Source organism: Bos indicus, chromosome X (assembly GCF_029378745.1).
Source record: "Bos indicus isolate NIAB-ARS_2022 breed Sahiwal x Tharparkar chromosome X, NIAB-ARS_B.indTharparkar_mat_pri_1.0, whole genome shotgun sequence".
NCBI classification, from domain to species: domain Eukaryota; kingdom Metazoa; phylum Chordata; class Mammalia; order Artiodactyla; family Bovidae; genus Bos; species Bos indicus.
The window spans coordinates 40,149,030-40,176,793 of NC_091789.1; the positions used below are offsets into that span (position 1 = coordinate 40,149,030).

The 27,764-nt window shown below is 54.5% G+C and overlaps 4 protein-coding genes across 4 annotated transcripts; 2 read left to right on the forward strand and 2 right to left on the reverse strand.

Moving 5' to 3' along the window:
* Positions 1 to 768: 768 nt before the first annotated feature.
* On the reverse strand, positions 769 to 1,761 carry LOC139181495 (melanoma-associated antigen 10-like). Its single transcript, XM_070785023.1, has 3 exons — positions 1,707 to 1,761; positions 1,528 to 1,569; positions 769 to 1,397 (listed from the first exon to the last, which is right to left on the reverse strand). The coding sequence occupies exons 1-3, from the start codon at positions 1,759 to 1,761 to the stop codon at positions 769 to 771; spliced, it is 726 nt and encodes a 241-aa protein (XP_070641124.1).
* Positions 1,762 to 4,170: 2,409 nt separating this feature from the next.
* On the forward strand, positions 4,171 to 6,694 carry LOC139181042 (melanoma-associated antigen 8-like). The gene is made up of 3 exons (XM_070783763.1): positions 4,171 to 4,794; positions 4,938 to 5,030; positions 5,387 to 6,694. The coding sequence occupies exons 1-3, from the start codon at positions 4,638 to 4,640 to the stop codon at positions 6,199 to 6,201; spliced, it is 1,065 nt and encodes a 354-aa protein (XP_070639864.1). The 5' UTR covers positions 4,171 to 4,637; the 3' UTR covers positions 6,202 to 6,694.
* An 8,740-nt stretch (positions 6,695 to 15,434) lies between these two features.
* Positions 15,435 to 16,428, reverse strand: LOC139181496 (melanoma-associated antigen 10-like). The gene is made up of 3 exons (XM_070785024.1): positions 16,374 to 16,428; positions 16,194 to 16,235; positions 15,435 to 16,063 (listed from the first exon to the last, which is right to left on the reverse strand). The coding sequence occupies exons 1-3, from the start codon at positions 16,426 to 16,428 to the stop codon at positions 15,435 to 15,437; spliced, it is 726 nt and encodes a 241-aa protein (XP_070641125.1).
* Positions 16,429 to 18,837: 2,409 nt separating this feature from the next.
* LOC139181049 (melanoma-associated antigen 8-like) lies at positions 18,838 to 21,361 on the forward strand. Its single transcript, XM_070783776.1, has 3 exons — positions 18,838 to 19,461; positions 19,605 to 19,697; positions 20,054 to 21,361. The coding sequence occupies exons 1-3, from the start codon at positions 19,305 to 19,307 to the stop codon at positions 20,866 to 20,868; spliced, it is 1,065 nt and encodes a 354-aa protein (XP_070639877.1). The 5' UTR covers positions 18,838 to 19,304; the 3' UTR covers positions 20,869 to 21,361.
* The last annotated feature ends 6,403 nt before the right edge of the window (positions 21,362 to 27,764 follow it).

Consider the following 27,764-nt stretch of genomic DNA (forward strand, 5'->3'; position numbering starts at 1 on the left):
CACCAACAGCCCAACACTCCTCCTGTAACCCCACCACCCCGCCCTGGGTTGCATTGTTCATTGCGACTAGGGGATGTCTTTCCACCTTCCTCATGTGACTGCAGCTCCTAGACCGTCACTCTAGGTGTGGGGGTGTCCTGCTTCTCCTAGTGTCCCCACTGCTAACACAGCATTTCACAGAGCAGAGGCTCCATAAAGGTCTTTGGAATACACGAGCCAGTGAGCAGGGGGCTCAATTAATTATCTGCTACTTCCTAAAATAACCCAGGCAAATCCAAATAGAGAGAGATAATTTAGTTTTAGAAAATGACACACAAGAAGGACAGAACCATGAATTCACTACAATTACTTTTATCATCTAATTCTTCCTGCATCAATATTACTGCTAAGTAGGCTCACTTTTCCACAACAGTTCCAATTCCAATTCCATTGCATCCTGTTCAGGACCACAAAACACAATGGAAGAGTCTCCAGTCTCTTTTACAAAACAGTGAAGCTCTTGTTCTTGAACTGGGTAAGTACAAACACACTGTGATCAACATCATTCACTAAGTTAAGACACTGAAGTCTATTTAGCCTTCTACGAAAATAATCAAAGTTTGAAAGTTCTCTAAAGAAAACAGATGAATCCCCATGTCATCATAGAGAACAGGAACCCAAAGATGCTATACACCAGTTTCCCCAACTGGCCTGGGCCAGCACTTCTGAGAAGGCTGATCTCTCCCTCTTCAATCACAGAGGGAAGGATCACCTGGATGCTGCTCTGGCTCAGGCCGCCTCGTCCTCCTCCCTTGCAGCCTCTGTAGACAGGGGTGGGAAGGCCCTCAAAGCCCTTTGTTTGACCCTGAGCAGAAATGCCATGGCTTCCCACTTGCTGGTCTCCGCATAGGCCTGGGGAACCCACAGGAACTCAGAGCGGGCAGGGTGGCTGTCAGGCACCTGCCGGTATGCCAGGTACCCCTCCTGCACCCACGTGTGGGTAAGCAGCTCCCTGGGCTCCCCAAAGTTGCAGTGCTCACTCTTGACACACACACCCATCCTGCTGAGTGCTCCCCAGACCTTCTCCTCAGGGGCGTGGTCTGCATTCCACATGATGAGGCTGAGGACCAGCACCAGGAGGCTGGCCCTGGGCAGGCCCTGCCCACTGTTCAGCATCACATCATAGGTGAGGCCCATGGTGGGGACCATGATGTAGATGTGCTCCCTGGGTTCCACCTTCTTCACCTCCACACCACAGACCAGCTGCAGGCACTGTGAGGCTTGGCTGAAGACTGCCGGAAAGTGCTCCTGGTTATCCCTGAGGGCCTTCTTTAGCATTTTCACCTGGGAGGTCAGCTCCTTGGCTGGATACTTGAGCAGCAGGAACTTAATCAGGTTGGCCACCATCTCATTCAGAGCTACCGGGGGCAAGGGCAGAGACTGGTGGGGGGGCAGATGCAGTCTCCCCTGCCTCAGGCCCCAAGAGCTGAGCCTCCACTGGGCCCTGGGCCTGGGTCCTAAGTTCTTCCTCGGGCTTGCTCAGCTCACTCATCTCGACCATGAGGGCGATGCCTGGGATCAAACCACAGCCTGAGGCAGGAGTGAGGCGGGGGTGGGGGGGGGGGGGAGATGGGCACATATGGGGACCACGGGCCTGGATGGTGGAGAGAGGGGCTGTGAACAGCCTCAGCTGAAAACCACAGCCTGGACGGCCACAGGCCACTTACACATCTCCTCTTGAAAGGTGCTCTCAGACTTCACAGGGGCAAGCCTCCAGGGCATCCAGTCCCCTGGCTACCTGAAGAAGGAAGTGAGGTGTCTCCCCAGGGTGCAGTCAGCACAGTCCAAGATTTCCACAACTGACAAGGTAGTGGGATTAGGCCCTTGTGGGGTCCCCTCTGTTCTGGGATGGGGAGCCCCTGGTGCACACTCAGGGCACCCTCCTCATCTTGACTCCTGGTACTGCCTGGACCACCTCTGCTCTCTGACTTCAGGACATGGCCCTCAGACCTCTGCTTTTGCCTCCTGGTTCCTGGAGCTCCTGTGAGAGAAAGGGAGGAGGCAGCTGGGGGTATCCTGTGGCACAGCCCTGAGCCTTCTCTGACGGTACGAGCAGTGGACTCTGTGAGGTCCCCTCAGTTTTGTGTGGTGGGAGGTCCCCTCAGGGCTCTCTTGCAGTGCTCACCTTTCCCCTGGTACAATCTGGCCCCTACCCTCTGGGGACCTGCGAGGAAACTCAGAACAAGACCCTAGCCTGAACAAAAAGTGCTGAGGGGCCCCACATGAGGCTGCACCTGCCCAGGGAATCCCGCGGGTCCTAGGCTGGGGAGATGCTCGGTCCTCAACTCCTCCTCACGTCCTGCCTGGCCTCCCAGCACTGACCGCAGGGGCGGGGGTCTGCTTAGTCCTCCATCAGGGTTGGTGTGTCCAGCCTCTGCTAACCTGAAGCCATCCGCACTCCACCCGAAAAACCTCATCTCACGAGGTCCCTAGGCCAGATGTCAAGAAACTGCTCACCCTGCTCACCCTGCTCTGGGCCCTCCAAGACCCTCCTGCAAGGGCCAAGATCCCTCCCTGTTGGGGTCTAACTGCCTCTGTCCCTCCTCGCATGGAGCCTGTACTCCAGGCAAGACCTGCAAGTGTCCTGTCTGCAATCTGGAGGCTCTGCTGCTTTCACCTGTCTCTCTGACAGGGATGTCAGGCAATGCGGCATGAGGTCGTCCTGCCTGGGGACTACCAGGGTTCCCTCTGGTCTGAGATCTGACTACCCTCAGTCCTCACTCAGGGTGTTCACCTTGACTTCTGGTGGACCTAGGCTCTGTCCTCTCCCCACCAGGAAAGGTGGGAAGAGGTCCCTGCTCCTCACACCAGGTCCCTACTCTCACAGACCCGGATCTCAGGAAGACAGGACAGACCAAGTGTGCTCTTCTCACCCCGAGGGCTCCCAGGGCCGATAACAGGGGCTGAGATCTGTGGGGTTCCATCAGTCTCACCTTGGGGTCCCTAGAGTCTTCACTTGGGGTCCCTTCAGTCGTCCCTCAGGGACCTCAACTTGTCTCTGTGTAGGACTTTGGATTCTCTCCTCTCCCCACTCATGCCCCATCCCTTATGTCAGGACCCCAGTTTCTCTGAGACCTGGATGTCAGGAAGTCAGCCCCCTATACCAGGTCCCCAGTCTCTCTGACACCCGGATGTCAGGAAACACAGCATGGTTCGTCTGCCCTGTGTCCTCCCAGGGCCCACTCTGCTCTGCGGTCCAGCAGCCCCTGAGTCCTCCCTCAGTGTCCTCACCTTGACCCTCAAAATAACTAAGATCTTCCCGCCTGCCCATCTGAGGCCCTGCCCCGTCTAACAGTTGCCTAATGTCTCTGAGACGCAGATGCGCAAGTCAGAACAGGCTGCCAAGTGCTCATCCCACCACCAGGGTGGCCCAGGGCTGACAGCAGGGGCAGGGATCAGTGGGGTTGCCTTTCATCATCCCTCAGGGACCACATCTTGAGCCCTGACAGATCTGGGGATGCCCTTTGTGTTGACCAGAGGCGGGACCCTCACATCAAGGCTCAGGGAGCACAGAGGGTGGATGAGCACATGTTGCATTTCCTGACATCCAGGTCTCAGAGAAACTGGGGACCTGGGAAAGGGGGCGTGGCCTCAGGTGAGCAGAGGGAAGAAGCCCGGCTCCTCCAGAGTTTCAAGTTGAGGACCCTGAGGGAGGACTGAGCGGGCTCTGGACCCCAATCGGAGGAGACCTCAGAGAAGCTTGTAGCTGCTGCCGGTCCTTGGCGGCCCTGGGGTAGGATGAGCCCAATGTGCGGGGTTTCACTTCCTCATATCCTGATCTCAGACTGGAGACCTGGTTAGGCGGCCTGACTTCCTGACGTCCGGATCTCAGACTGGGGACCTTGCATATGGGGCGGAGCCTTAGGTGGTCCAATTCCCAGGTCTGGTGGGGTGTCAGGTTGAGGACCCTGAGGAGGAACTAGAGGACCCTGAACTCCAATCAGAGGACACCTCAGAGAAGCTCATCTCTGCCGTCAGTCCAGGGCAACTGTGGGGGTAGGATGAGCGCAGCAGGCATGGTCTGACTTCCTGACATCCGGGTCTTGGAGAGACTGGGGCCCTGGTATAAGGGGCGGGGCTTCAGCTGGGGAGAGGCGAGAATCCCAGGTCCCGGCCGGAGGCAGGTGAGGTGCCTGAAGGAGGACTGAGGGGACCCTGCATGAGGACCGACGGAACCCCACAGATCCCCGCCCCTGTAGTCGGCCCTGGGAGCACATTCTGTCTGTCTGCCTTTCTCACATGCTGGTCTCAGAGAGACTGGGGATCTTGTGAAAGCGGAGGGGTCTCAAAATGGCGGACGGGACAGTCTCCGGTCCTGCCTGAGGGCCAGGCTGCATGCAAGGATGGACTGAGGCGGAAAGACCCCAACAGGGAGGCAGGGATCCTAGCCCTTGTGGGGACTCTTGGAGGCCCTAGAGTGGGGTGAGCAGTTTCTTGACTTCTGGCTTAGGGACCTCGGGAGGTGAGGTTTTTTCTGGGCGGAGGGCAGAGGCTTCAGGTCGGCAGAGGCTGAACTCCCCAAACCCGAGGGAGGACTAAGCAGACCCCCACCCCTGTGGTCAGTGCTGGGAGGCCAGGCAGGACGTGAGGAGGAGCTGATGACCGAGCATCTCCCCAGCCTAGGACCCACAGGAAGCCCTGGGCAGGTTCGGCAGCGTGTGGAGCCCCTCAGCGCTTTCTGTGGAGGCTGGGATCTTGTTCTGAATTTCCATGCAGGTCCCCAGAGGGGAGGGACCAGGTCGTGCCAGGGGCAAGGTGAGCACTACAAGGGAGCCCTGAGGGGACCTCCCGCCACACAACTGGGGGGACCTCACAGAGTCCACCCCTCGTACTGTCACAGAAGGCTCAGGGCAGTGCCACAGGATACCCCCGAGCTGCCCCCTCCCTTTTTCTCACAGGAGCTGCAGGAACCAGGAGGCGAAGGCAGAGGGCTGCAGCTGGTGTCCTGAGGTCAGAGGGCAGAGGAGGTCCAGGCAGTACCAGGGGTCAAGGTGAGGAGGGTACCCTGAGTGTGCACCAGGGGCTCCCCACCCCAGAACAGAAGGGACCCCACAAGGGCCTAATCCCCCACCTTGTCAGCCTTGGAAATCTTGGACTGTGCTGACTGCACCCTGCGGAGCCACCTCACTTCCTCCTTCCGGTAGCCAGGGGACTGGCTGCCCTGGAGGCTTGCCCCTGTGAGGTCTGAGAGCACCCAGCCCTCAAGAGGAGACCTGTAGGTTGCCTGTGTCAGTCCGCCCAGGGTGTGGTGCTCAGCTGAGGCCATTCACAGCCCCTCTCTCCCCCAGCCTGGCCTGTGGTCCCCATCTGTCACCCTGGCTGACTCCTGTCTGTGGTTTGATCCCAGGTATCGCGCTCGTGGTCGAGATGAGTGAACTGAGCAAGCCCGAGGAAGATTTTCAGGACCCTGGCGAGGCCCAGGGCCCGGTGAATGTGCAGCTCTTGGGGGCTGAGGCAGGGGTGGCTGCATCCGCCTCGGCCTCCTCCCCCACAGTGTCCTCCTTAGGCACTGGGGAGTCCTTGCCCCAGGAAGCGCTGAATGAGATGATAGCTAGCCTAATGAAGTTCCTGCTCCTCAAGTATCGAGCCAAGGAGCTGACCTCCCAGGCGGAAATGCTGAATAAGGTCCTCAGGGATAACCAGGAATACTTCCCGGTGGTCTTCAACCAAGCCTCGCAGTGCCTGCAGCTGGTCTTTGGCGTGGAAGTGAAGGAGGTGGACCCCAGGGAGCACATCTACATCATGGTCCCCATCCTGGGCCTCACCTGCAACGCAATGCTGAACAGTGGGCAGAGCATCCCCAAGGCTGGCCTCCTGGTGCTGGTCCTTAACCTGATCATGCGGAATGGAGACCGTGCCCCTGAGGAGAAGGTCTGGGGAGCACTCAGCAGATTGGGTGTGTGTGTCGGGAGTGTGCACTGCATCTTTGGGGAGCCCAGGGCGCTTCTGACCCACGCGTGGGTGCAGGAGGGGTACCTGGAGTACCGGCAGGTGCCTTACAGCCACCCTGCTCGCTATGAGTTCCTGTGGGGTCCCCGGGCTTATGCGGAGACCAGCAAGTGGGAAGTCATGGCATTTCTGCTCGGGGTCAAACAAAGGGCTTTGAGGACCTTCCCACTGCAGTCTGCAGAGGCTGCAAGGGAGGAGGATGAGGTGGCCTGAGCCAGAGCAGCATCCAGGTGATCCTTGGCTCTGAGATTGAAGAGGGAGCGGTCAGCCTTCTCAGAAGTGAGGGCCTGGGGCAGTTTGGGGAACCAGTGTATCAGCTTCTTTGCATTCCTGTTCTGTACGATGACGTGGAGATTCACCAGTTCTCCTTAGAAAATTTTCAAACTTTGATTGTTTTCATAGAAGGCTAAATAGACTTCAGTGTCTTAGCTTCATGAATGATGCTGATCACAGTGCGTTTGTGCTTACCCAGTTCGTGAGCAAGAGTTTTGCTGTTTCGTAAAAGAGATCGGAAACTCTTCCATTGTATTTTGTGGTCCTGAACAGGATGCAATGGAATTGGAATTAGAACTGTTGTGGAAAAGTGAGCTTGCTTAGCAGTAATATTGATGATGGAAGAGATGATAAAAGTAATTGTAGTGAATTCATGGTTCTGTCCTTCTTGTGTGTCATTTTCAAAAACTAAATAATCTCTTGTTCATTTGGATTTGCCTGGGTTATTTAAGGAATCAGCAGATAATGAATTGAGCCCCCCGCTCACTGGCTTGTGTATTCTGAAGACCTTTATGGAGCCACTGCTCCATGAAAGGCTGGGTTAGCAGTGGGGACACTAGGAGAAGCCGGACACCCCCCACACCATGAGCGATGATCTAGGAGCCGTAGTCACACGAAGAAGGTGGAGAGAAGTCCCCTAGTCACACTAAACCAGGCAACACAGGGCGGGGCGGTCAGGCTCCTAGAGGAATGCTGGAATGTCAGTGTCTGAGCCAGGGCGTTCTGGGGGCTTTGGGAAGCTGGGTTCCTTCTGTGGGAGGTGATCGTGATGAGGCTGCGTGGTGGCATCCCTCAGACTTGCAGGCAGTGTGTCTTGGGGGTGACGGGAAAGTCTGAAACAGATCATCGCTGTGAGGTATCCTTTTGCATCTTGGATAAAACACAGAGAGATCTCTTTCTCGGGCAGGAAAGAAGGGGTCCTGACTGTTGTTGCATTGGTGTTGACCACAGGGGAAAAGGACGTGTTTTCTACCACTGCCCCACCATCTGCTTGGAATCCTGGAGAAGAGCAAATGTTGCTTTGAAGTATGGCCCAGCAGTCCCTGGGCTGGCCCTCTACTCTCTGTCCTGGGAAAGCGGATTACCAAGTATATTGAAATGACCATTTATTTGGTCATCTGGACTTTATTTTGGCCACTTGTGCACATGCTCTAGATTTCAGAGGGATGAAATGAGTGAAGAGAAGCTGCCAAGTGGAGAAATCCTGCTGGGTGACTGGATCCTGGGAACTTTGATTCCCAGCTGGGAAAGACACTGCTCCGCACCCCTCAAACACATGCATACACCCAGGTTGAATAATATAACCCCTAAGAGGAAAACACACAGAGCAGCGATTTTGACGGTTTTTTTTTATTTATCTTAGACTCAGAGTCTGAGATCCAAATGACAAAAGAGATACGTACTAGCCAGAAAAGATGCAACATCCACCAGTGTCCGTGGCTTCAGGCAGGTTCAGAAGTGTGGAGGCAGCAGAGACTCAACAGGTTAAGGCTGTGCCTGGCATCAAATGACAGGAGCGAGTTCCGGGCCTAAGGAGGTGGTGAGGTTACTGCAGTGCGGTGTGCGGGTGGGTGCAGGGGGCTGAAGGGGCCGCTCTCCCTGCTGAGTGCCAGAGAACAACGGGAACAGATGTGATTCTGGCCGCGTACGTGGCATCTGCCACATAGTCAGTGGACACTTGGAAATGGTTGAGAATTTCAAGACCCGTGTGACCTGCTCAGACTCTCTTCCCCAAAACAAAGGAGATTGTGTCATTATAAGTTCTAACCGCTGCTCTTTGTTGAGCATCTGCTAGGCAGTGTGGAATTGGAGAGCTGTCAGGCATTCAGTTGGGGAAGGCAATGGCACCCCACTCCAGTACTCTTGCCTGGAAAATCCCATGGATGGAGGAGCCTGGTAGGCTGCAGTCCATGGGGTCGCTACGAGTCGGACATGACTGAGCAACTTCACTTTCACTTTTCACTTGCATGCATTGGAGAAGGAAATGGCAACCCACTCCAGTGTTCTTGCCTGGAGAATCCCAGGGACGGGGGAGCCTGGTGGGCTGCTGTCTGTGGGGTGGCGCAGAGTCGGACACGACTGAAGCGACTTAGCAGCAGCAGCAGCAGCAGGTGTTCAGTCACTTCTTGTCTTCCTCTCTCCATGCACACATGGGGACACGGCCCTGCCAAGGCCTCTTCACTTTGGAAGGGTCATGTGATGACCCGTGACCAGTGAATTTGGAAAAGAAGCATTTTTTTTTTTTTTGTCACGACCATTTGTTTTGAAGGGACACGGGTGCCTGGGAGTTAATCATCAAGTCAGGACAACACACAGACATAGACAACTCTGAGTGAGGCTTCTCTCCCAGAGACTAAAGTCCTGCACTTCTGATCCTTGAGAGAGGCTGGCCCACAGGGAGCTGGCTGAAGGAATTCCACCCACCCCCACCCACAGCCTGCCACCACCCCCGGTGAGAGGCACTGAAAGCCCCTTCGGGGCTCTGCCCGGTCTCCCATCAGGAGGACAGCAGCCAGCTGCCAAAGGTCTCTGTTGGGGTTGGGAGCATACTCCCCATGGGCCCCAGTCATGAGGCCTCCCACCCCTGCTGCCCACAGTGCCCCCTCTCCCTCAGAACCTGGCCTTGGGTTTTGTCCTGCCTGCCCCCCTCCCCCACCCTCCCCCACTGAGAACGGCTTAGGCCCTGGTCCTGATGACCTCATGTGTGTATCTTTATCTGGAAGTCCCAGGGCAGCATCGCCTTCCACGGTGCTTCATCTCGAACCCGCAGGACTTGACGCAGCCCCTGGGCGAGTCTCCTCATGGTGGGTCAGTAGTAATCATTGCCATGGATGTGCGGGGCACATCTATATAATCCTGAGGTGTATCAGACCATTCCCTGTGGAATCCCACGTGTTGGAGTAAACTCAGGGTCTTTGAATGTGACTGTTAGGTCATGGCTTTTGAGCCTGAGTAAGAGAGGCAGAGGGGTGTCTGGTCAGCCACCCGTGGAGACAGCTAGGAGCCAGTCGGGCTGTTTGAGCAGAGGACAGGCTCTAGCAGATGGCAGGGATCGTACCCAGGACGCTCTCCTAGGTGCCAGAGGCCACAGACTCCAATGAGGATTTGGAAAGGAACCAGGGAGGAGAGGAATCTGGCCTCCCAGGGGTGCAGGCTGTGCAGAGGGTCGGCTGCCCCAGAGAGGTGGAAGCAGCAAGGCCCTGGGGATCCCATCTGACTTGCCCGGGACTGGCCAGGAGAGGGAGGGGGGAGCAGATGCTGCTGCAGGTGAGCTGCCACCCCGGCCTCCATGAGGACATCCGTGCTCTGGGGCCAAGGCCAGGACCACAGCCCCAGGTTTCACTCCAGGATGGATACGTGACAGCTCTCATAACAGGTACTCCTCATGCCCCTTATTGGATATGACTGTTAGGTGTGGTTGGGTTCTTGCTCTGGGTACATAAGAACCTCAGGCCTTTGGCTGCTAGGAGGCCCAAACTGCCCCCTGTCCCCCACCGACTTTTCTGGAGGTCAATTCCAGGATCCAGCATCTTCTGCAACAGCCTCTGTGTGGAAACACACCACCCTGTTCCCAAGCTGATCTTGCCCAGGGCATCAGCGATTGGACAGGCGCCTCCCCTGGCTTAAGGAGTCTCAGTGAATGTTCTGCTCTTCTGAGAAGGCCCTGTGTTTCCTCATGGCTTCCCTGGAGGCTCTGTTAAAGAATCCGCCTGCAATGTGGGAGACGCAAGTTTGATCCCTGGGTGGGAAGGTACTCTAGAGGAGGAAATGGCAGTCCACTCAAGTATTCTTGCCTGGGAAATCCCACGGACAGAGGAGCCCGGGGGACTGCATTCCATGGGGTCGCAAAGAGTCGGATATGGCTGTGCGACTGAGCACACTCTCATGTATGCACAGCTAAAGGTTTGCTCTGGACTCTTTTATCTTTGGCAAGACACTGACCCGTGCTGGAACTTGCCAGACTTCTTCTGTGGCAGATAACACTGGCAATCGTCTTAAAGTGGATTTTGGGCAATACAGGGTTCCAGGTCTACCCCTGGCCTCCAGGTGGTGGCTCTTCCCATATCCAGGCAAAACATCATGAGGTTGGATCAGGGTAGTGTTTGTGGGGCTTGATAAAAAAGTGGATCCAGAGATGTTTCTGTGGTGGAAGAGGCCCAGTTAGTATATTCTATGGGGTTGGAGGTTAAGGGAGAGGAAAAGCTGAAGATAATTTAGCAAGGGTTGTTTCAGACTTACAGGTTCTGTGTGCTTGCATTTGGTTTCCTTTCTTTTTCCTTTTTTTTTTTTTTTTTAAATTGTGTCTTTTTCTTTTTTTTTCTTTACAATATTGTATTGGTTTTGCCCTTTTTTAAACACACTCAGCATCTTTTCTCCAAAGTTTCGTTGTCTTTTTTTTTTTTTTATTTTGAAACTGTCAATAGACTTTAATTTGAGCTTTTCCATTGTAACCCTTTAAGATTTGAATAATATTTGTGAAAATCGTGGACTTCTCATATGCCCTCACCCAGTTTCCCCGCTTACTAATATCTTACATTAATATGATACATTTATTACTGAGGAATTACTGAGGAAGTATTAATGAGGAAGTATTGATGCATTATTTATTATCAACTAAAGCCCATACTTTACTCAGATTTCTATAGGTTTTACCCACTCCAGGATCCTGGCCAGGAAACCAGCCTAACATTTAGTTGTAATGTCTCCTTGGCTTCCCCATAGCTTTAACATTTCTTTGTTTTGGATGATATTGACAGTTTTGAGGAGTACTCAGTAGATGTTTTGTACAATGTCCCTTGATTGGGATTTGTCTGATATTTTACCCGTACCTAGTCTTGGAGTACGGAGAAGGCAATGGCACCCCACTCCAGTACTCTTGCCTGGAAAATCCCATGGATGGAGGAGCCTGGTAGGCTGCAGTCCATGGGGTCACTAAGAGTTGGGCACGACTGAGCGACTTCACTTTCACTTTTCACTTTCATGCATTGGAGAAGGAAATGGCAACCCACTCCAGTGTTCTTGCCTGGAGAATCCCAGGGACGGGGGAGCCTGGTGGGCTGCTGTCTGTGGGGTGGCGCAGAGTCGGACACGACTGAAGCGACTTAGCAGCAGCAGCAGCAGCAGGTGTTCAGTCACTTCTTGTCTTCCTCTCTCCATGCACACATGGGGACACGGCCCTGCCAAGGCCTCTTCACTTTGGAAGGGTCATGTGATGACCCGTGACCAGTGAATTTGGAAAAGAAGCATTTTTTTTTTTTTTTTTGTCACGACCATTTGTTTTGAAGGGACACGGGTGCCTGGGAGTTAATCATCAAGTCAGGACAACACACAGACATAGACAACTCTGAGTGAGGCTTCTCTCCCAGAGACTAAAGTCCTGCACTTCTGATCCTTGAGAGAGGCTGGCCCACAGGGAGCTGGCTGAAGGAATTCCACCCACCCCCACCCACAGCCTGCCACCACCCCCGGTGAGAGGCACTGAAAGCCCCTTCGGGGCTCTGCCCGGTCTCCCATCAGGAGGACAGCAGCCAGCTGCCAAAGGTCTCTGTTGGGGTTGGGAGCATACTCCCCATGGGCCCCAGTCATGAGGCCTCCCACCCCTGCTGCCCACAGTGCCCCCTCTCCCTCAGAACCTGGCCTTGGGTTTTGTCCTGCCTGCCCCCCTCCCCCACCCTCCCCCACTGAGAACGGCTTAGGCCCTGGTCCTGATGACCTCATGTGTGTATCTTTATCTGGAAGTCCCAGGGCAGCATCGCCTTCCACGGTGCTTCATCTCGAACCTGCAGGACTTGACGCAGCCCCTGGGCGAGTCTCCTCATGGTGGGTCAGTAGTAATCATTGCCATGGATGTGCGGGGCACATCTATATAATCCTGAGGTGTATCAGACCATTCCCTGTGGAATCCCACGTGTTGGAGTAAACTCAGGGTCTTTGAATGTGACTGTTAGGTCATGGCTTTTGAGCCTGAGTAAGAGAGGCAGAGGGGTGTCTGGTCAGCCACCCGTGGAGACAGCTAGGAGCCAGTCGGGCTGTTTGAGCAGAGGACAGGCTCTAGCAGATGGCAGGGATCGTACCCAGGACGCTCTCCTAGGTGCCAGAGGCCACAGACTCCAATGAGGATTTGGAAAGGAACCAGGGAGGAGAGGAATCTGGCCTCCCAGGGGTGCAGGCTGTGCAGAGGGTCGGCTGCCCCAGAGAGGTGGAAGCAGCAAGGCCCTGGGGATCCCATCTGACTTGCCCGGGACTGGCCAGGAGAGGGAGGGGGGAGCAGATGCTGCTGCAGGTGAGCTGCCACCCCGGCCTCCATGAGGACATCCGTGCTCTGGGGCCAAGGCCAGGACCACAGCCCCAGGTTTCACTCCAGGATGGATACGTGACAGCTCTCATAACAGGTACTCCTCATGCCCCTTATTGGATATGACTGTTAGGTGTGGTTGGGTTCTTGCTCTGGGTACATAAGAACCTCAGGCCTTTGGCTGCTAGGAGGCCCAAACTGCCCCCTGTCCCCCACCGACTTTTCTGGAGGTCAATTCCAGGATCCAGCATCTTCTGCAACAGCCTCTGTGTGGAAACACACCACCCTGTTCCCAAGCTGATCTTGCCCAGGGCATCAGCGATTGGACAGGCGCCTCCCCTGGCTTAAGGAGTCTCAGTGAATGTTCTGCTCTTCTGAGAAGGCCCTGTGTTTCCTCATGGCTTCCCTGGAGGCTCTGTTAAAGAATCCGCCTGCAATGTGGGAGACGCAAGTTTGATCCCTGGGTGGGAAGGTACTCTAGAGGAGGAAATGGCAGTCCACTCAAGTATTCTTGCCTGGGAAATCCCACGGACAGAGGAGCCCGGGGGACTGCATTCCATGGGGTCGCAAAGAGTCGGATATGGCTGTGCGACTGAGCACACTCTCATGTATGCACAGCTAAAGGTTTGCTCTGGACTCTTTTATCTTTGGCAAGACACTGACCCGTGCTGGAACTTGCCAGACTTCTTCTGTGGCAGATAACACTGGCAATCGTCTTAAAGTGGATTTTGGGCAATACAGGGTTCCAGGTCTACCCCTGGCCTCCAGGTGGTGGCTCTTCCCATATCCAGGCAAAACATCATGAGGTTGGATCAGGGTAGTGTTTGTGGGGCTTGATAAAAAAGTGGATCCAGAGATGTTTCTGTGGTGGAAGAGGCCCAGTTAGTATATTCTATGGGGTTGGAGGTTAAGGGAGAGGAAAAGCTGAAGATAATTTAGCAAGGGTTGTTTCAGACTTACAGGTTCTGTGTGCTTGCATTTGGTTTCCTTTCTTTTTCCTTTTTTTTTTTTTAAATTGTGTCTTTTTCTTTTTTTTTCTTTTTTACTTTACAATATTGTATTGGTTTTGCCCTTTTTTAAACACACTCAGCATCTTTTCTCCAAAGTTTCGTTGTCTTTTTTTTTTTTTTTATTTTGAAACTGTCAATAGACTTTAATTTGAGCTTTTCCATTGTAACCCTTTAAGATTTGAATAATATTTGTGAAAATCGTGGACTTCTCATATGCCCTCACCCAGTTTCCCCGCTTACTAATATCTTACATTAATATGATACATTTATTACTGAGGAATTACTGAGGAAGTATTAATGAGGAAGTATTGATGCATTATTTATTATCAACTAAAGCCCATACTTTACTCAGATTTCTATAGGTTTTACCCACTCCAGGATCCTGGCCAGGAAACCAGCCTAACATTTAGTTGTAATGTCTCCTTGGCTTCCCCATAGCTTTAACATTTCTTTGTTTTGGATGATATTGACAGTTTTGAGGAGTACTCAGTAGATGTTTTGTACAATGTCCCTTGATTGGGATTTGTCTGATATTTTACCCGTACCTAGTCTTGGAGTACGGAGAAGGCAATGGCACCCCACTCCAGTACTCTTGCCTGGAAAATCCCATGGATGGAGGAGCCTGGTAGGCTGCAGTCCATGGGGTCACTAAGAGTTGGGCACGACTGAGCGACTTCACTTTCACTTTTCACTTTCATGCATTGGAGAAGGAAATGGCAACCCACTCCAGTGTTCTTGCCTGGAGAATCCCAGGGACGGGGGAGCCTGGTGGGCTGCCGTCTATGGGGTCGCACAGAGTCGGACACGACTGAGGTGACTTAGCAGCAGCATGGGGTATGAAAACACCTCATTTGCCCCTGTGATCAACAGCAATGTGACAAGAGCCAGGGCCCCTTCCTTCCTGCCCAAGAAAGAGATCTCTCTGGACTTTATCCAAGATGCAAAAGGACACCTCACAGCAATGATCCATTTCAGAATTTCCCGTCACCCCCCAGACACACTGTCTGCAAGTCTGAGGGCTGCCACCACCCAGCCTCATCACAATCACCTCCCACAGAAGGAACCCAGCTTTCCCAAGCTCCAAACCACCCTGGCTCAGGCACCAACAGCCCAACACTCCTCCTGTAACCCCACCACCCCGCCCTGGGTTGCATTGTTCATTGCGACTAGGGGATGTCTTTCCACCTTCCTCATGTGACTGCAGCTCCTAGACCGTCACTCTAGGTGTGGGGGTGTCCTGCTTCTCCTAGTGTCCCCACTGCTAACACAGCATTTCACAGAGCAGAGGCTCCATAAAGGTCTTTGGAATACACGAGCCAGTGAGCAGGGGGCTCAATTAATTATCTGCTACTTCCTAAAATAACCCAGGCAAATCCAAATAGAGAGAGATAATTTAGTTTTAGAAAATGACACACAAGAAGGACAGAACCATGAATTCACTACAATTACTTTTATCATCTAATTCTTCCTGCATCAATATTACTGCTAAGTAGGCTCACTTTTCCACAACAGTTCCAATTCCAATTCCATTGCATCCTGTTCAGGACCACAAAACACAATGGAAGAGTCTCCAGTCTCTTTTACAAAACAGTGAAGCTCTTGTTCTTGAACTGGGTAAGTACAAACACACTGTGATCAACATCATTCACTAAGTTAAGACACTGAAGTCTATTTAGCCTTCTACGAAAATAATCAAAGTTTGAAAGTTCTCTAAAGAAAACAGATGAATCCCCATGTCATCATAGAGAACAGGAACCCAAAGATGCTATACACCAGTTTCCCCAACTGGCCTGGGCCAGCACTTCTGAGAAGGCTGATCTCTCCCTCTTCAATCACAGAGGGAAGGATCACCTGGATGCTGCTCTGGCTCAGGCCGCCTCGTCCTCCTCCCTTGCAGCCTCTGTAGACAGGGGTGGGAAGGCCCTCAAAGCCCTTTGTTTGACCCTGAGCAGAAATGCCATGGCTTCCCACTTGCTGGTCTCCGCATAGGCCTGGGGAACCCACAGGAACTCAGAGCGGGCAGGGTGGCTGTCAGGCACCTGCCGGTATGCCAGGTACCCCTCCTGCACCCACGTGTGGGTAAGCAGCTCCCTGGGCTCCCCAAAGTTGCAGTGCTCACTCTTGACACACACACCCATCCTGCTGAGTGCTCCCCAGACCTTCTCCTCAGGGGCGTGGTCTGCATTCCACATGATGAGGCTGAGGACCAGCACCAGGAGGCTGGCCCTGGGCAGGCCCTGCCCACTGTTCAGCATCACATCATAGGTGAGGCCCATGGTGGGGACCATGATGTAGATGTGCTCCCTGGGTTCCACCTTCTTCACCTCCACACCACAGACCAGCTGCAGGCACTGTGAGGCTTGGCTGAAGACTGCCGGAAAGTGCTCCTGGTTATCCCTGAGGGCCTTCTTTAGCATTTTCACCTGGGAGGTCAGCTCCTTGGCTGGATACTTGAGCAGCAGGAACTTAATCAGGTTGGCCACCATCTCATTCAGAGCTACCGGGGGCAAGGGCAGAGACTGGTGGGGGGGCAGATGCAGTCTCCCCTGCCTCAGGCCCCAAGAGCTGAGCCTCCACTGGGCCCTGGGCCTGGGTCCTAAGTTCTTCCTCGGGCTTGCTCAGCTCACTCATCTCGACCATGAGGGCGATGCCTGGGATCAAACCACAGCCTGAGGCAGGAGTGAGGCGGGGGTGGGGGGGGGGGGGGAGATGGGCACATATGGGGACCACGGGCCTGGATGGTGGAGAGAGGGGCTGTGAACAGCCTCAGCTGAAAACCACAGCCTGGACGGCCACAGGCCACTTACACATCTCCTCTTGAAAGGTGCTCTCAGACTTCACAGGGGCAAGCCTCCAGGGCATCCAGTCCCCTGGCTACCTGAAGAAGGAAGTGAGGTGTCTCCCCAGGGTGCAGTCAGCACAGTCCAAGATTTCCACAACTGACAAGGTAGTGGGATTAGGCCCTTGTGGGGTCCCCTCTGTTCTGGGATGGGGAGCCCCTGGTGCACACTCAGGGCACCCTCCTCATCTTGACTCCTGGTACTGCCTGGACCACCTCTGCTCTCTGACTTCAGGACATGGCCCTCAGACCTCTGCTTTTGCCTCCTGGTTCCTGGAGCTCCTGTGAGAGAAAGGGAGGAGGCAGCTGGGGGTATCCTGTGGCACAGCCCTGAGCCTTCTCTGACGGTACGAGCAGTGGACTCTGTGAGGTCCCCTCAGTTTTGTGTGGTGGGAGGTCCCCTCAGGGCTCTCTTGCAGTGCTCACCTTTCCCCTGGTACAATCTGGCCCCTACCCTCTGGGGACCTGCGAGGAAACTCAGAACAAGACCCTAGCCTGAACAAAAAGTGCTGAGGGGCCCCACATGAGGCTGCACCTGCCCAGGGAATCCCGCGGGTCCTAGGCTGGGGAGATGCTCGGTCCTCAACTCCTCCTCACGTCCTGCCTGGCCTCCCAGCACTGACCGCAGGGGCGGGGGTCTGCTTAGTCCTCCATCAGGGTTGGTGTGTCCAGCCTCTGCTAACCTGAAGCCATCCGCACTCCACCCGAAAAACCTCATCTCACGAGGTCCCTAGGCCAGATGTCAAGAAACTGCTCACCCTGCTCACCCTGCTCTGGGCCCTCCAAGACCCTCCTGCAAGGGCCAAGATCCCTCCCTGTTGGGGTCTAACTGCCTCTGTCCCTCCTCGCATGGAGCCTGTACTCCAGGCAAGACCTGCAAGTGTCCTGTCTGCAATCTGGAGGCTCTGCTGCTTTCACCTGTCTCTCTGACAGGGATGTCAGGCAATGCGGCATGAGGTCGTCCTGCCTGGGGACTACCAGGGTTCCCTCTGGTCTGAGATCTGACTACCCTCAGTCCTCACTCAGGGTGTTCACCTTGACTTCTGGTGGACCTAGGCTCTGTCCTCTCCCCACCAGGAAAGGTGGGAAGAGGTCCCTGCTCCTCACACCAGGTCCCTACTCTCACAGACCCGGATCTCAGGAAGACAGGACAGACCAAGTGTGCTCTTCTCACCCCGAGGGCTCCCAGGGCCGATAACAGGGGCTGAGATCTGTGGGGTTCCATCAGTCTCACCTTGGGGTCCCTAGAGTCTTCACTTGGGGTCCCTTCAGTCGTCCCTCAGGGACCTCAACTTGTCTCTGTGTAGGACTTTGGATTCTCTCCTCTCCCCACTCATGCCCCATCCCTTATGTCAGGACCCCAGTTTCTCTGAGACCTGGATGTCAGGAAGTCAGCCCCCTATACCAGGTCCCCAGTCTCTCTGACACCCGGATGTCAGGAAACACAGCATGGTTCGTCTGCCCTGTGTCCTCCCAGGGCCCACTCTGCTCTGCGGTCCAGCAGCCCCTGAGTCCTCCCTCAGTGTCCTCACCTTGACCCTCAAAATAACTAAGATCTTCCCGCCTGCCCATCTGAGGCCCTGCCCCGTCTAACAGTTGCCTAATGTCTCTGAGACGCAGATGCGCAAGTCAGAACAGGCTGCCAAGTGCTCATCCCACCACCAGGGTGGCCCAGGGCTGACAGCAGGGGCAGGGATCAGTGGGGTTGCCTTTCATCATCCCTCAGGGACCACATCTTGAGCCCTGACAGATCTGGGGATGCCCTTTGTGTTGACCAGAGGCGGGACCCTCACATCAAGGCTCAGGGAGCACAGAGGGTGGATGAGCACATGTTGCATTTCCTGACATCCAGGTCTCAGAGAAACTGGGGACCTGGGAAAGGGGGCGTGGCCTCAGGTGAGCAGAGGGAAGAAGCCCGGCTCCTCCAGAGTTTCAAGTTGAGGACCCTGAGGGAGGACTGAGCGGGCTCTGGACCCCAATCGGAGGAGACCTCAGAGAAGCTTGTAGCTGCTGCCGGTCCTTGGCGGCCCTGGGGTAGGATGAGCCCAATGTGCGGGGTTTCACTTCCTCATATCCTGATCTCAGACTGGAGACCTGGTTAGGCGGCCTGACTTCCTGACGTCCGGATCTCAGACTGGGGACCTTGCATATGGGGCGGAGCCTTAGGTGGTCCAATTCCCAGGTCTGGTGGGGTGTCAGGTTGAGGACCCTGAGGAGGAACTAGAGGACCCTGAACTCCAATCAGAGGACACCTCAGAGAAGCTCATCTCTGCCGTCAGTCCAGGGCAACTGTGGGGGTAGGATGAGCGCAGCAGGCATGGTCTGACTTCCTGACATCCGGGTCTTGGAGAGACTGGGGCCCTGGTACAAGGGGCGGGGCTTCAGCTGGGGAGAGGCGAGAATCCCAGGTCCCGGCCGGAGGCAGGTGAGGTGCCTGAAGGAGGACTGAGGGGACCCTGCATGAGGACCGACGGAACCCCACAGATCCCCGCCCCTGTAGTCGGCCCTGGGAGCACATTCTGTCTGTCTGCCTTTCTCACATGCTGGTCTCAGAGAGACTGGGGATCTTGTGAAAGCGGAGGGGTCTCAAAATGGCGGACGGGACAGTCTCCGGTCCTGCCTGAGGGCCAGGCTGCATGCAAGGATGGACTGAGGCGGAAAGACCCCAACAGGGAGGCAGGGATCCTAGCCCTTGTGGGGACTCTTGGAGGCCCTAGAGTGGGGTGAGCAGTTTCTTGACTTCTGGCTTAGGGACCTCGGGAGGTGAGGTTTTTTCTGGGCGGAGGGCAGAGGCTTCAGGTCGGCAGAGGCTGAACTCCCCAAACCCGAGGGAGGACTAAGCAGACCCCCACCCCTGTGGTCAGTGCTGGGAGGCCAGGCAGGACGTGAGGAGGAGCTGATGACCGAGCATCTCCCCAGCCTAGGACCCACAGGAAGCCCTGGGCAGGTTCGGCAGCGTGTGGAGCCCCTCAGCGCTTTCTGTGGAGGCTGGGATCTTGTTCTGAATTTCCATGCAGGTCCCCAGAGGGGAGGGACCAGGTCGTGCCAGGGGCAAGGTGAGCACTACAAGGGAGCCCTGAGGGGACCTCCCGCCACACAACTGGGGGGACCTCACAGAGTCCACCCCTCGTACTGTCACAGAAGGCTCAGGGCAGTGCCACAGGATACCCCCGAGCTGCCCCCTCCCTTTTTCTCACAGGAGCTGCAGGAACCAGGAGGCGAAGGCAGAGGGCTGCAGCTGGTGTCCTGAGGTCAGAGGGCAGAGGAGGTCCAGGCAGTACCAGGGGTCAAGGTGAGGAGGGTACCCTGAGTGTGCACCAGGGGCTCCCCACCCCAGAACAGAAGGGACCCCACAAGGGCCTAATCCCCCACCTTGTCAGCCTTGGAAATCTTGGACTGTGCTGACTGCACCCTGCGGAGCCACCTCACTTCCTCCTTCCGGTAGCCAGGGGACTGGCTGCCCTGGAGGCTTGCCCCTGTGAGGTCTGAGAGCACCCAGCCCTCAAGAGGAGACCTGTAGGTTGCCTGTGTCAGTCCGCCCAGGGTGTGGTGCTCAGCTGAGGCCATTCACAGCCCCTCTCTCCCCCAGCCTGGCCTGTGGTCCCCATCTGTCACCCTGGCTGACTCCTGTCTGTGGTTTGATCCCAGGTATCGCGCTCGTGGTCGAGATGAGTGAACTGAGCAAGCCCGAGGAAGATTTTCAGGACCCTGGCGAGGCCCAGGGCCCGGTGAATGTGCAGCTCTTGGGGGCTGAGGCAGGGGTGGCTGCATCCGCCTCGGCCTCCTCCCCCACAGTGTCCTCCTTAGGCACTGGGGAGTCCTTGCCCCAGGAAGCGCTGAATGAGATGATAGCTAGCCTAATGAAGTTCCTGCTCCTCAAGTATCGAGCCAAGGAGCTGACCTCCCAGGCGGAAATGCTGAATAAGGTCCTCAGGGATAACCAGGAATACTTCCCGGTGGTCTTCAACCAAGCCTCGCAGTGCCTGCAGCTGGTCTTTGGCGTGGAAGTGAAGGAGGTGGACCCCAGGGAGCACATCTACATCATGGTCCCCATCCTGGGCCTCACCTGCAACGCAATGCTGAACAGTGGGCAGAGCATCCCCAAGGCTGGCCTCCTGGTGCTGGTCCTTAACCTGATCATGCGGAATGGAGACCGTGCCCCTGAGGAGAAGGTCTGGGGAGCACTCAGCAGATTGGGTGTGTGTGTCGGGAGTGTGCACTGCATCTTTGGGGAGCCCAGGGCGCTTCTGACCCACGCGTGGGTGCAGGAGGGGTACCTGGAGTACCGGCAGGTGCCTTACAGCCACCCTGCTCGCTATGAGTTCCTGTGGGGTCCCCGGGCTTATGCGGAGACCAGCAAGTGGGAAGTCATGGCATTTCTGCTCGGGGTCAAACAAAGGGCTTTGAGGACCTTCCCACTGCAGTCTGCAGAGGCTGCAAGGGAGGAGGATGAGGTGGCCTGAGCCAGAGCAGCATCCAGGTGATCCTTGGCTCTGAGATTGAAGAGGGAGCGGTCAGCCTTCTCAGAAGTGAGGGCCTGGGGCAGTTTGGGGAACCAGTGTATCAGCTTCTTTGCATTCCTGTTCTGTACGATGACGTGGAGATTCACCAGTTCTCCTTAGAAAATTTTCAAACTTTGATTGTTTTCATAGAAGGCTAAATAGACTTCAGTGTCTTAGCTTCATGAATGATGCTGATCACAGTGCGTTTGTGCTTACCCAGTTCGTGAGCAAGAGTTTTGCTGTTTCGTAAAAGAGATCGGAAACTCTTCCATTGTATTTTGTGGTCCTGAACAGGATGCAATGGAATTGGAATTAGAACTGTTGTGGAAAAGTGAGCTTGCTTAGCAGTAATATTGATGATGGAAGAGATGATAAAAGTAATTGTAGTGAATTCATGGTTCTGTCCTTCTTGTGTGTCATTTTCAAAAACTAAATAATCTCTTGTTCATTTGGATTTGCCTGGGTTATTTAAGGAATCAGCAGATAATGAATTGAGCCCCCCGCTCACTGGCTTGTGTATTCTGAAGACCTTTATGGAGCCACTGCTCCATGAAAGGCTGGGTTAGCAGTGGGGACACTAGGAGAAGCCGGACACCCCCCACACCATGAGCGATGATCTAGGAGCCGTAGTCACACGAAGAAGGTGGAGAGAAGTCCCCTAGTCACACTAAACCAGGCAACACAGGGCGGGGCGGTCAGGCTCCTAGAGGAATGCTGGAATGTCAGTGTCTGAGCCAGGGCGTTCTGGGGGCTTTGGGAAGCTGGGTTCCTTCTGTGGGAGGTGATCGTGATGAGGCTGCGTGGTGGCATCCCTCAGACTTGCAGGCAGTGTGTCTTGGGGGTGACGGGAAAGTCTGAAACAGATCATCGCTGTGAGGTATCCTTTTGCATCTTGGATAAAACACAGAGAGATCTCTTTCTCGGGCAGGAAAGAAGGGGTCCTGACTGTTGTTGCATTGGTGTTGACCACAGGGGAAAAGGACGTGTTTTCTACCACTGCCCCACCATCTGCTTGGAATCCTGGAGAAGAGCAAATGTTGCTTTGAAGTATGGCCCAGCAGTCCCTGGGCTGGCCCTCTACTCTCTGTCCTGGGAAAGCGGATTACCAAGTATATTGAAATGACCATTTATTTGGTCATCTGGACTTTATTTTGGCCACTTGTGCACATGCTCTAGATTTCAGAGGGATGAAATGAGTGAAGAGAAGCTGCCAAGTGGAGAAATCCTGCTGGGTGACTGGATCCTGGGAACTTTGATTCCCAGCTGGGAAAGACACTGCTCCGCACCCCTCAAACACATGCATACACCCAGGTTGAATAATATAACCCCTAAGAGGAAAACACACAGAGCAGCGATTTTGACGGTTTTTTTTTATTTATCTTAGACTCAGAGTCTGAGATCCAAATGACAAAAGAGATACGTACTAGCCAGAAAAGATGCAACATCCACCAGTGTCCGTGGCTTCAGGCAGGTTCAGAAGTGTGGAGGCAGCAGAGACTCAACAGGTTAAGGCTGTGCCTGGCATCAAATGACAGGAGCGAGTTCCGGGCCTAAGGAGGTGGTGAGGTTACTGCAGTGCGGTGTGCGGGTGGGTGCAGGGGGCTGAAGGGGCCGCTCTCCCTGCTGAGTGCCAGAGAACAACGGGAACAGATGTGATTCTGGCCGCGTACGTGGCATCTGCCACATAGTCAGTGGACACTTGGAAATGGTTGAGAATTTCAAGACCCGTGTGACCTGCTCAGACTCTCTTCCCCAAAACAAAGGAGATTGTGTCATTATAAGTTCTAACCGCTGCTCTTTGTTGAGCATCTGCTAGGCAGTGTGGAATTGGAGAGCTGTCAGGCATTCAGTTGGGGAAGGCAATGGCACCCCACTCCAGTACTCTTGCCTGGAAAATCCCATGGATGGAGGAGCCTGGTAGGCTGCAGTCCATGGGGTCGCTACGAGTCGGACATGACTGAGCAACTTCACTTTCACTTTTCACTTGCATGCATTGGAGAAGGAAATGGCAACCCACTCCAGTGTTCTTGCCTGGAGAATCCCAGGGACGGGGGAGCCTGGTGGGCTGCTGTCTGTGGGGTGGCGCAGAGTCGGACACGACTGAAGCGACTTAGCAGCAGCAGCAGCAGCAGGTGTTCAGTCACTTCTTGTCTTCCTCTCTCCATGCACACATGGGGACACGGCCCTGCCAAGGCCTCTTCACTTTGGAAGGGTCATGTGATGACCCGTGACCAGTGAATTTGGAAAAGAAGCATTTTTTTTTTTTTTGTCACGACCATTTGTTTTGAAGGGACACGGGTGCCTGGGAGTTAATCATCAAGTCAGGACAACACACAGACATAGACAACTCTGAGTGAGGCTTCTCTCCCAGAGACTAAAGTCCTGCACTTCTGATCCTTGAGAGAGGCTGGCCCACAGGGAGCTGGCTGAAGGAATTCCACCCACCCCCACCCACAGCCTGCCACCACCCCCGGTGAGAGGCACTGAAAGCCCCTTCGGGGCTCTGCCCGGTCTCCCATCAGGAGGACAGCAGCCAGCTGCCAAAGGTCTCTGTTGGGGTTGGGAGCATACTCCCCATGGGCCCCAGTCATGAGGCCTCCCACCCCTGCTGCCCACAGTGCCCCCTCTCCCTCAGAACCTGGCCTTGGGTTTTGTCCTGCCTGCCCCCCTCCCCCACCCTCCCCCACTGAGAACGGCTTAGGCCCTGGTCCTGATGACCTCATGTGTGTATCTTTATCTGGAAGTCCCAGGGCAGCATCGCCTTCCACGGTGCTTCATCTCGAACCCGCAGGACTTGACGCAGCCCCTGGGCGAGTCTCCTCATGGTGGGTCAGTAGTAATCATTGCCATGGATGTGCGGGGCACATCTATATAATCCTGAGGTGTATCAGACCATTCCCTGTGGAATCCCACGTGTTGGAGTAAACTCAGGGTCTTTGAATGTGACTGTTAGGTCATGGCTTTTGAGCCTGAGTAAGAGAGGCAGAGGGGTGTCTGGTCAGCCACCCGTGGAGACAGCTAGGAGCCAGTCGGGCTGTTTGAGCAGAGGACAGGCTCTAGCAGATGGCAGGGATCGTACCCAGGACGCTCTCCTAGGTGCCAGAGGCCACAGACTCCAATGAGGATTTGGAAAGGAACCAGGGAGGAGAGGAATCTGGCCTCCCAGGGGTGCAGGCTGTGCAGAGGGTCGGCTGCCCCAGAGAGGTGGAAGCAGCAAGGCCCTGGGGATCCCATCTGACTTGCCCGGGACTGGCCAGGAGAGGGAGGGGGGAGCAGATGCTGCTGCAGGTGAGCTGCCACCCCGGCCTCCATGAGGACATCCGTGCTCTGGGGCCAAGGCCAGGACCACAGCCCCAGGTTTCACTCCAGGATGGATACGTGACAGCTCTCATAACAGGTACTCCTCATGCCCCTTATTGGATATGACTGTTAGGTGTGGTTGGGTTCTTGCTCTGGGTACATAAGAACCTCAGGCCTTTGGCTGCTAGGAGGCCCAAACTGCCCCCTGTCCCCCACCGACTTTTCTGGAGGTCAATTCCAGGATCCAGCATCTTCTGCAACAGCCTCTGTGTGGAAACACACCACCCTGTTCCCAAGCTGATCTTGCCCAGGGCATCAGCGATTGGACAGGCGCCTCCCCTGGCTTAAGGAGTCTCAGTGAATGTTCTGCTCTTCTGAGAAGGCCCTGTGTTTCCTCATGGCTTCCCTGGAGGCTCTGTTAAAGAATCCGCCTGCAATGTGGGAGACGCAAGTTTGATCCCTGGGTGGGAAGGTACTCTAGAGGAGGAAATGGCAGTCCACTCAAGTATTCTTGCCTGGGAAATCCCACGGACAGAGGAGCCCGGGGGACTGCATTCCATGGGGTCGCAAAGAGTCGGATATGGCTGTGCGACTGAGCACACTCTCATGTATGCACAGCTAAAGGTTTGCTCTGGACTCTTTTATCTTTGGCAAGACACTGACCCGTGCTGGAACTTGCCAGACTTCTTCTGTGGCAGATAACACTGGCAATCGTCTTAAAGTGGATTTTGGGCAATACAGGGTTCCAGGTCTACCCCTGGCCTCCAGGTGGTGGCTCTTCCCATATCCAGGCAAAACATCATGAGGTTGGATCAGGGTAGTGTTTGTGGGGCTTGATAAAAAAGTGGATCCAGAGATGTTTCTGTGGTGGAAGAGGCCCAGTTAGTATATTCTATGGGGTTGGAGGTTAAGGGAGAGGAAAAGCTGAAGATAATTTAGCAAGGGTTGTTTCAGACTTACAGGTTCTGTGTGCTTGCATTTGGTTTCCTTTCTTTTTCCTTTTTTTTTTTTTTTTTAAATTGTGTCTTTTTCTTTTTTTTTCTTTACAATATTGTATTGGTTTTGCCCTTTTTTAAACACACTCAGCATCTTTTCTCCAAAGTTTCGTTGTCTTTTTTTTTTTTTTATTTTGAAACTGTCAATAGACTTTAATTTGAGCTTTTCCATTGTAACCCTTTAAGATTTGAATAATATTTGTGAAAATCGTGGACTTCTCATATGCCCTCACCCAGTTTCCCCGCTTACTAATATCTTACATTAATATGATACATTTATTACTGAGGAATTACTGAGGAAGTATTAATGAGGAAGTATTGATGCATTATTTATTATCAACTAAAGCCCATACTTTACTCAGATTTCTATAGGTTTTACCCACTCCAGGATCCTGGCCAGGAAACCAGCCTAACATTTAGTTGTAATGTCTCCTTGGCTTCCCCATAGCTTTAACATTTCTTTGTTTTGGATGATATTGACAGTTTTGAGGAGTACTCAGTAGATGTTTTGTACAATGTCCCTTGATTGGGATTTGTCTGATATTTTACCCGTACCTAGTCTTGGAGTACGGAGAAGGCAATGGCACCCCACTCCAGTACTCTTGCCTGGAAAATCCCATGGATGGAGGAGCCTGGTAGGCTGCAGTCCATGGGGTCACTAAGAGTTGGGCACGACTGAGCGACTTCACTTTCACTTTTCACTTTCATGCATTGGAGAAGGAAATGGCAACCCACTCCAGTGTTCTTGCCTGGAGAATCCCAGGGACGGGGGAGCCTGGTGGGCTGCTGTCTGTGGGGTGGCGCAGAGTCGGACACGACTGAAGCGACTTAGCAGCAGCAGCAGCAGCAGGTGTTCAGTCACTTCTTGTCTTCCTCTCTCCATGCACACATGGGGACACGGCCCTGCCAAGGCCTCTTCACTTTGGAAGGGTCATGTGATGACCCGTGACCAGTGAATTTGGAAAAGAAGCATTTTTTTTTTTTTTTTGTCACGACCATTTGTTTTGAAGGGACACGGGTGCCTGGGAGTTAATCATCAAGTCAGGACAACACACAGACATAGACAACTCTGAGTGAGGCTTCTCTCCCAGAGACTAAAGTCCTGCACTTCTGATCCTTGAGAGAGGCTGGCCCACAGGGAGCTGGCTGAAGGAATTCCACCCACCCCCACCCACAGCCTGCCACCACCCCCGGTGAGAGGCACTGAAAGCCCCTTCGGGGCTCTGCCCGGTCTCCCATCAGGAGGACAGCAGCCAGCTGCCAAAGGTCTCTGTTGGGGTTGGGAGCATACTCCCCATGGGCCCCAGTCATGAGGCCTCCCACCCCTGCTGCCCACAGTGCCCCCTCTCCCTCAGAACCTGGCCTTGGGTTTTGTCCTGCCTGCCCCCCTCCCCCACCCTCCCCCACTGAGAACGGCTTAGGCCCTGGTCCTGATGACCTCATGTGTGTATCTTTATCTGGAAGTCCCAGGGCAGCATCGCCTTCCACGGTGCTTCATCTCGAACCTGCAGGACTTGACGCAGCCCCTGGGCGAGTCTCCTCATGGTGGGTCAGTAGTAATCATTGCCATGGATGTGCGGGGCACATCTATATAATCCTGAGGTGTATCAGACCATTCCCTGTGGAATCCCACGTGTTGGAGTAAACTCAGGGTCTTTGAATGTGACTGTTAGGTCATGGCTTTTGAGCCTGAGTAAGAGAGGCAGAGGGGTGTCTGGTCAGCCACCCGTGGAGACAGCTAGGAGCCAGTCGGGCTGTTTGAGCAGAGGACAGGCTCTAGCAGATGGCAGGGATCGTACCCAGGACGCTCTCCTAGGTGCCAGAGGCCACAGACTCCAATGAGGATTTGGAAAGGAACCAGGGAGGAGAGGAATCTGGCCTCCCAGGGGTGCAGGCTGTGCAGAGGGTCGGCTGCCCCAGAGAGGTGGAAGCAGCAAGGCCCTGGGGATCCCATCTGACTTGCCCGGGACTGGCCAGGAGAGGGAGGGGGGAGCAGATGCTGCTGCAGGTGAGCTGCCACCCCGGCCTCCATGAGGACATCCGTGCTCTGGGGCCAAGGCCAGGACCACAGCCCCAGGTTTCACTCCAGGATGGATACGTGACAGCTCTCATAACAGGTACTCCTCATGCCCCTTATTGGATATGACTGTTAGGTGTGGTTGGGTTCTTGCTCTGGGTACATAAGAACCTCAGGCCTTTGGCTGCTAGGAGGCCCAAACTGCCCCCTGTCCCCCACCGACTTTTCTGGAGGTCAATTCCAGGATCCAGCATCTTCTGCAACAGCCTCTGTGTGGAAACACACCACCCTGTTCCCAAGCTGATCTTGCCCAGGGCATCAGCGATTGGACAGGCGCCTCCCCTGGCTTAAGGAGTCTCAGTGAATGTTCTGCTCTTCTGAGAAGGCCCTGTGTTTCCTCATGGCTTCCCTGGAGGCTCTGTTAAAGAATCCGCCTGCAATGTGGGAGACGCAAGTTTGATCCCTGGGTGGGAAGGTACTCTAGAGGAGGAAATGGCAGTCCACTCAAGTATTCTTGCCTGGGAAATCCCACGGACAGAGGAGCC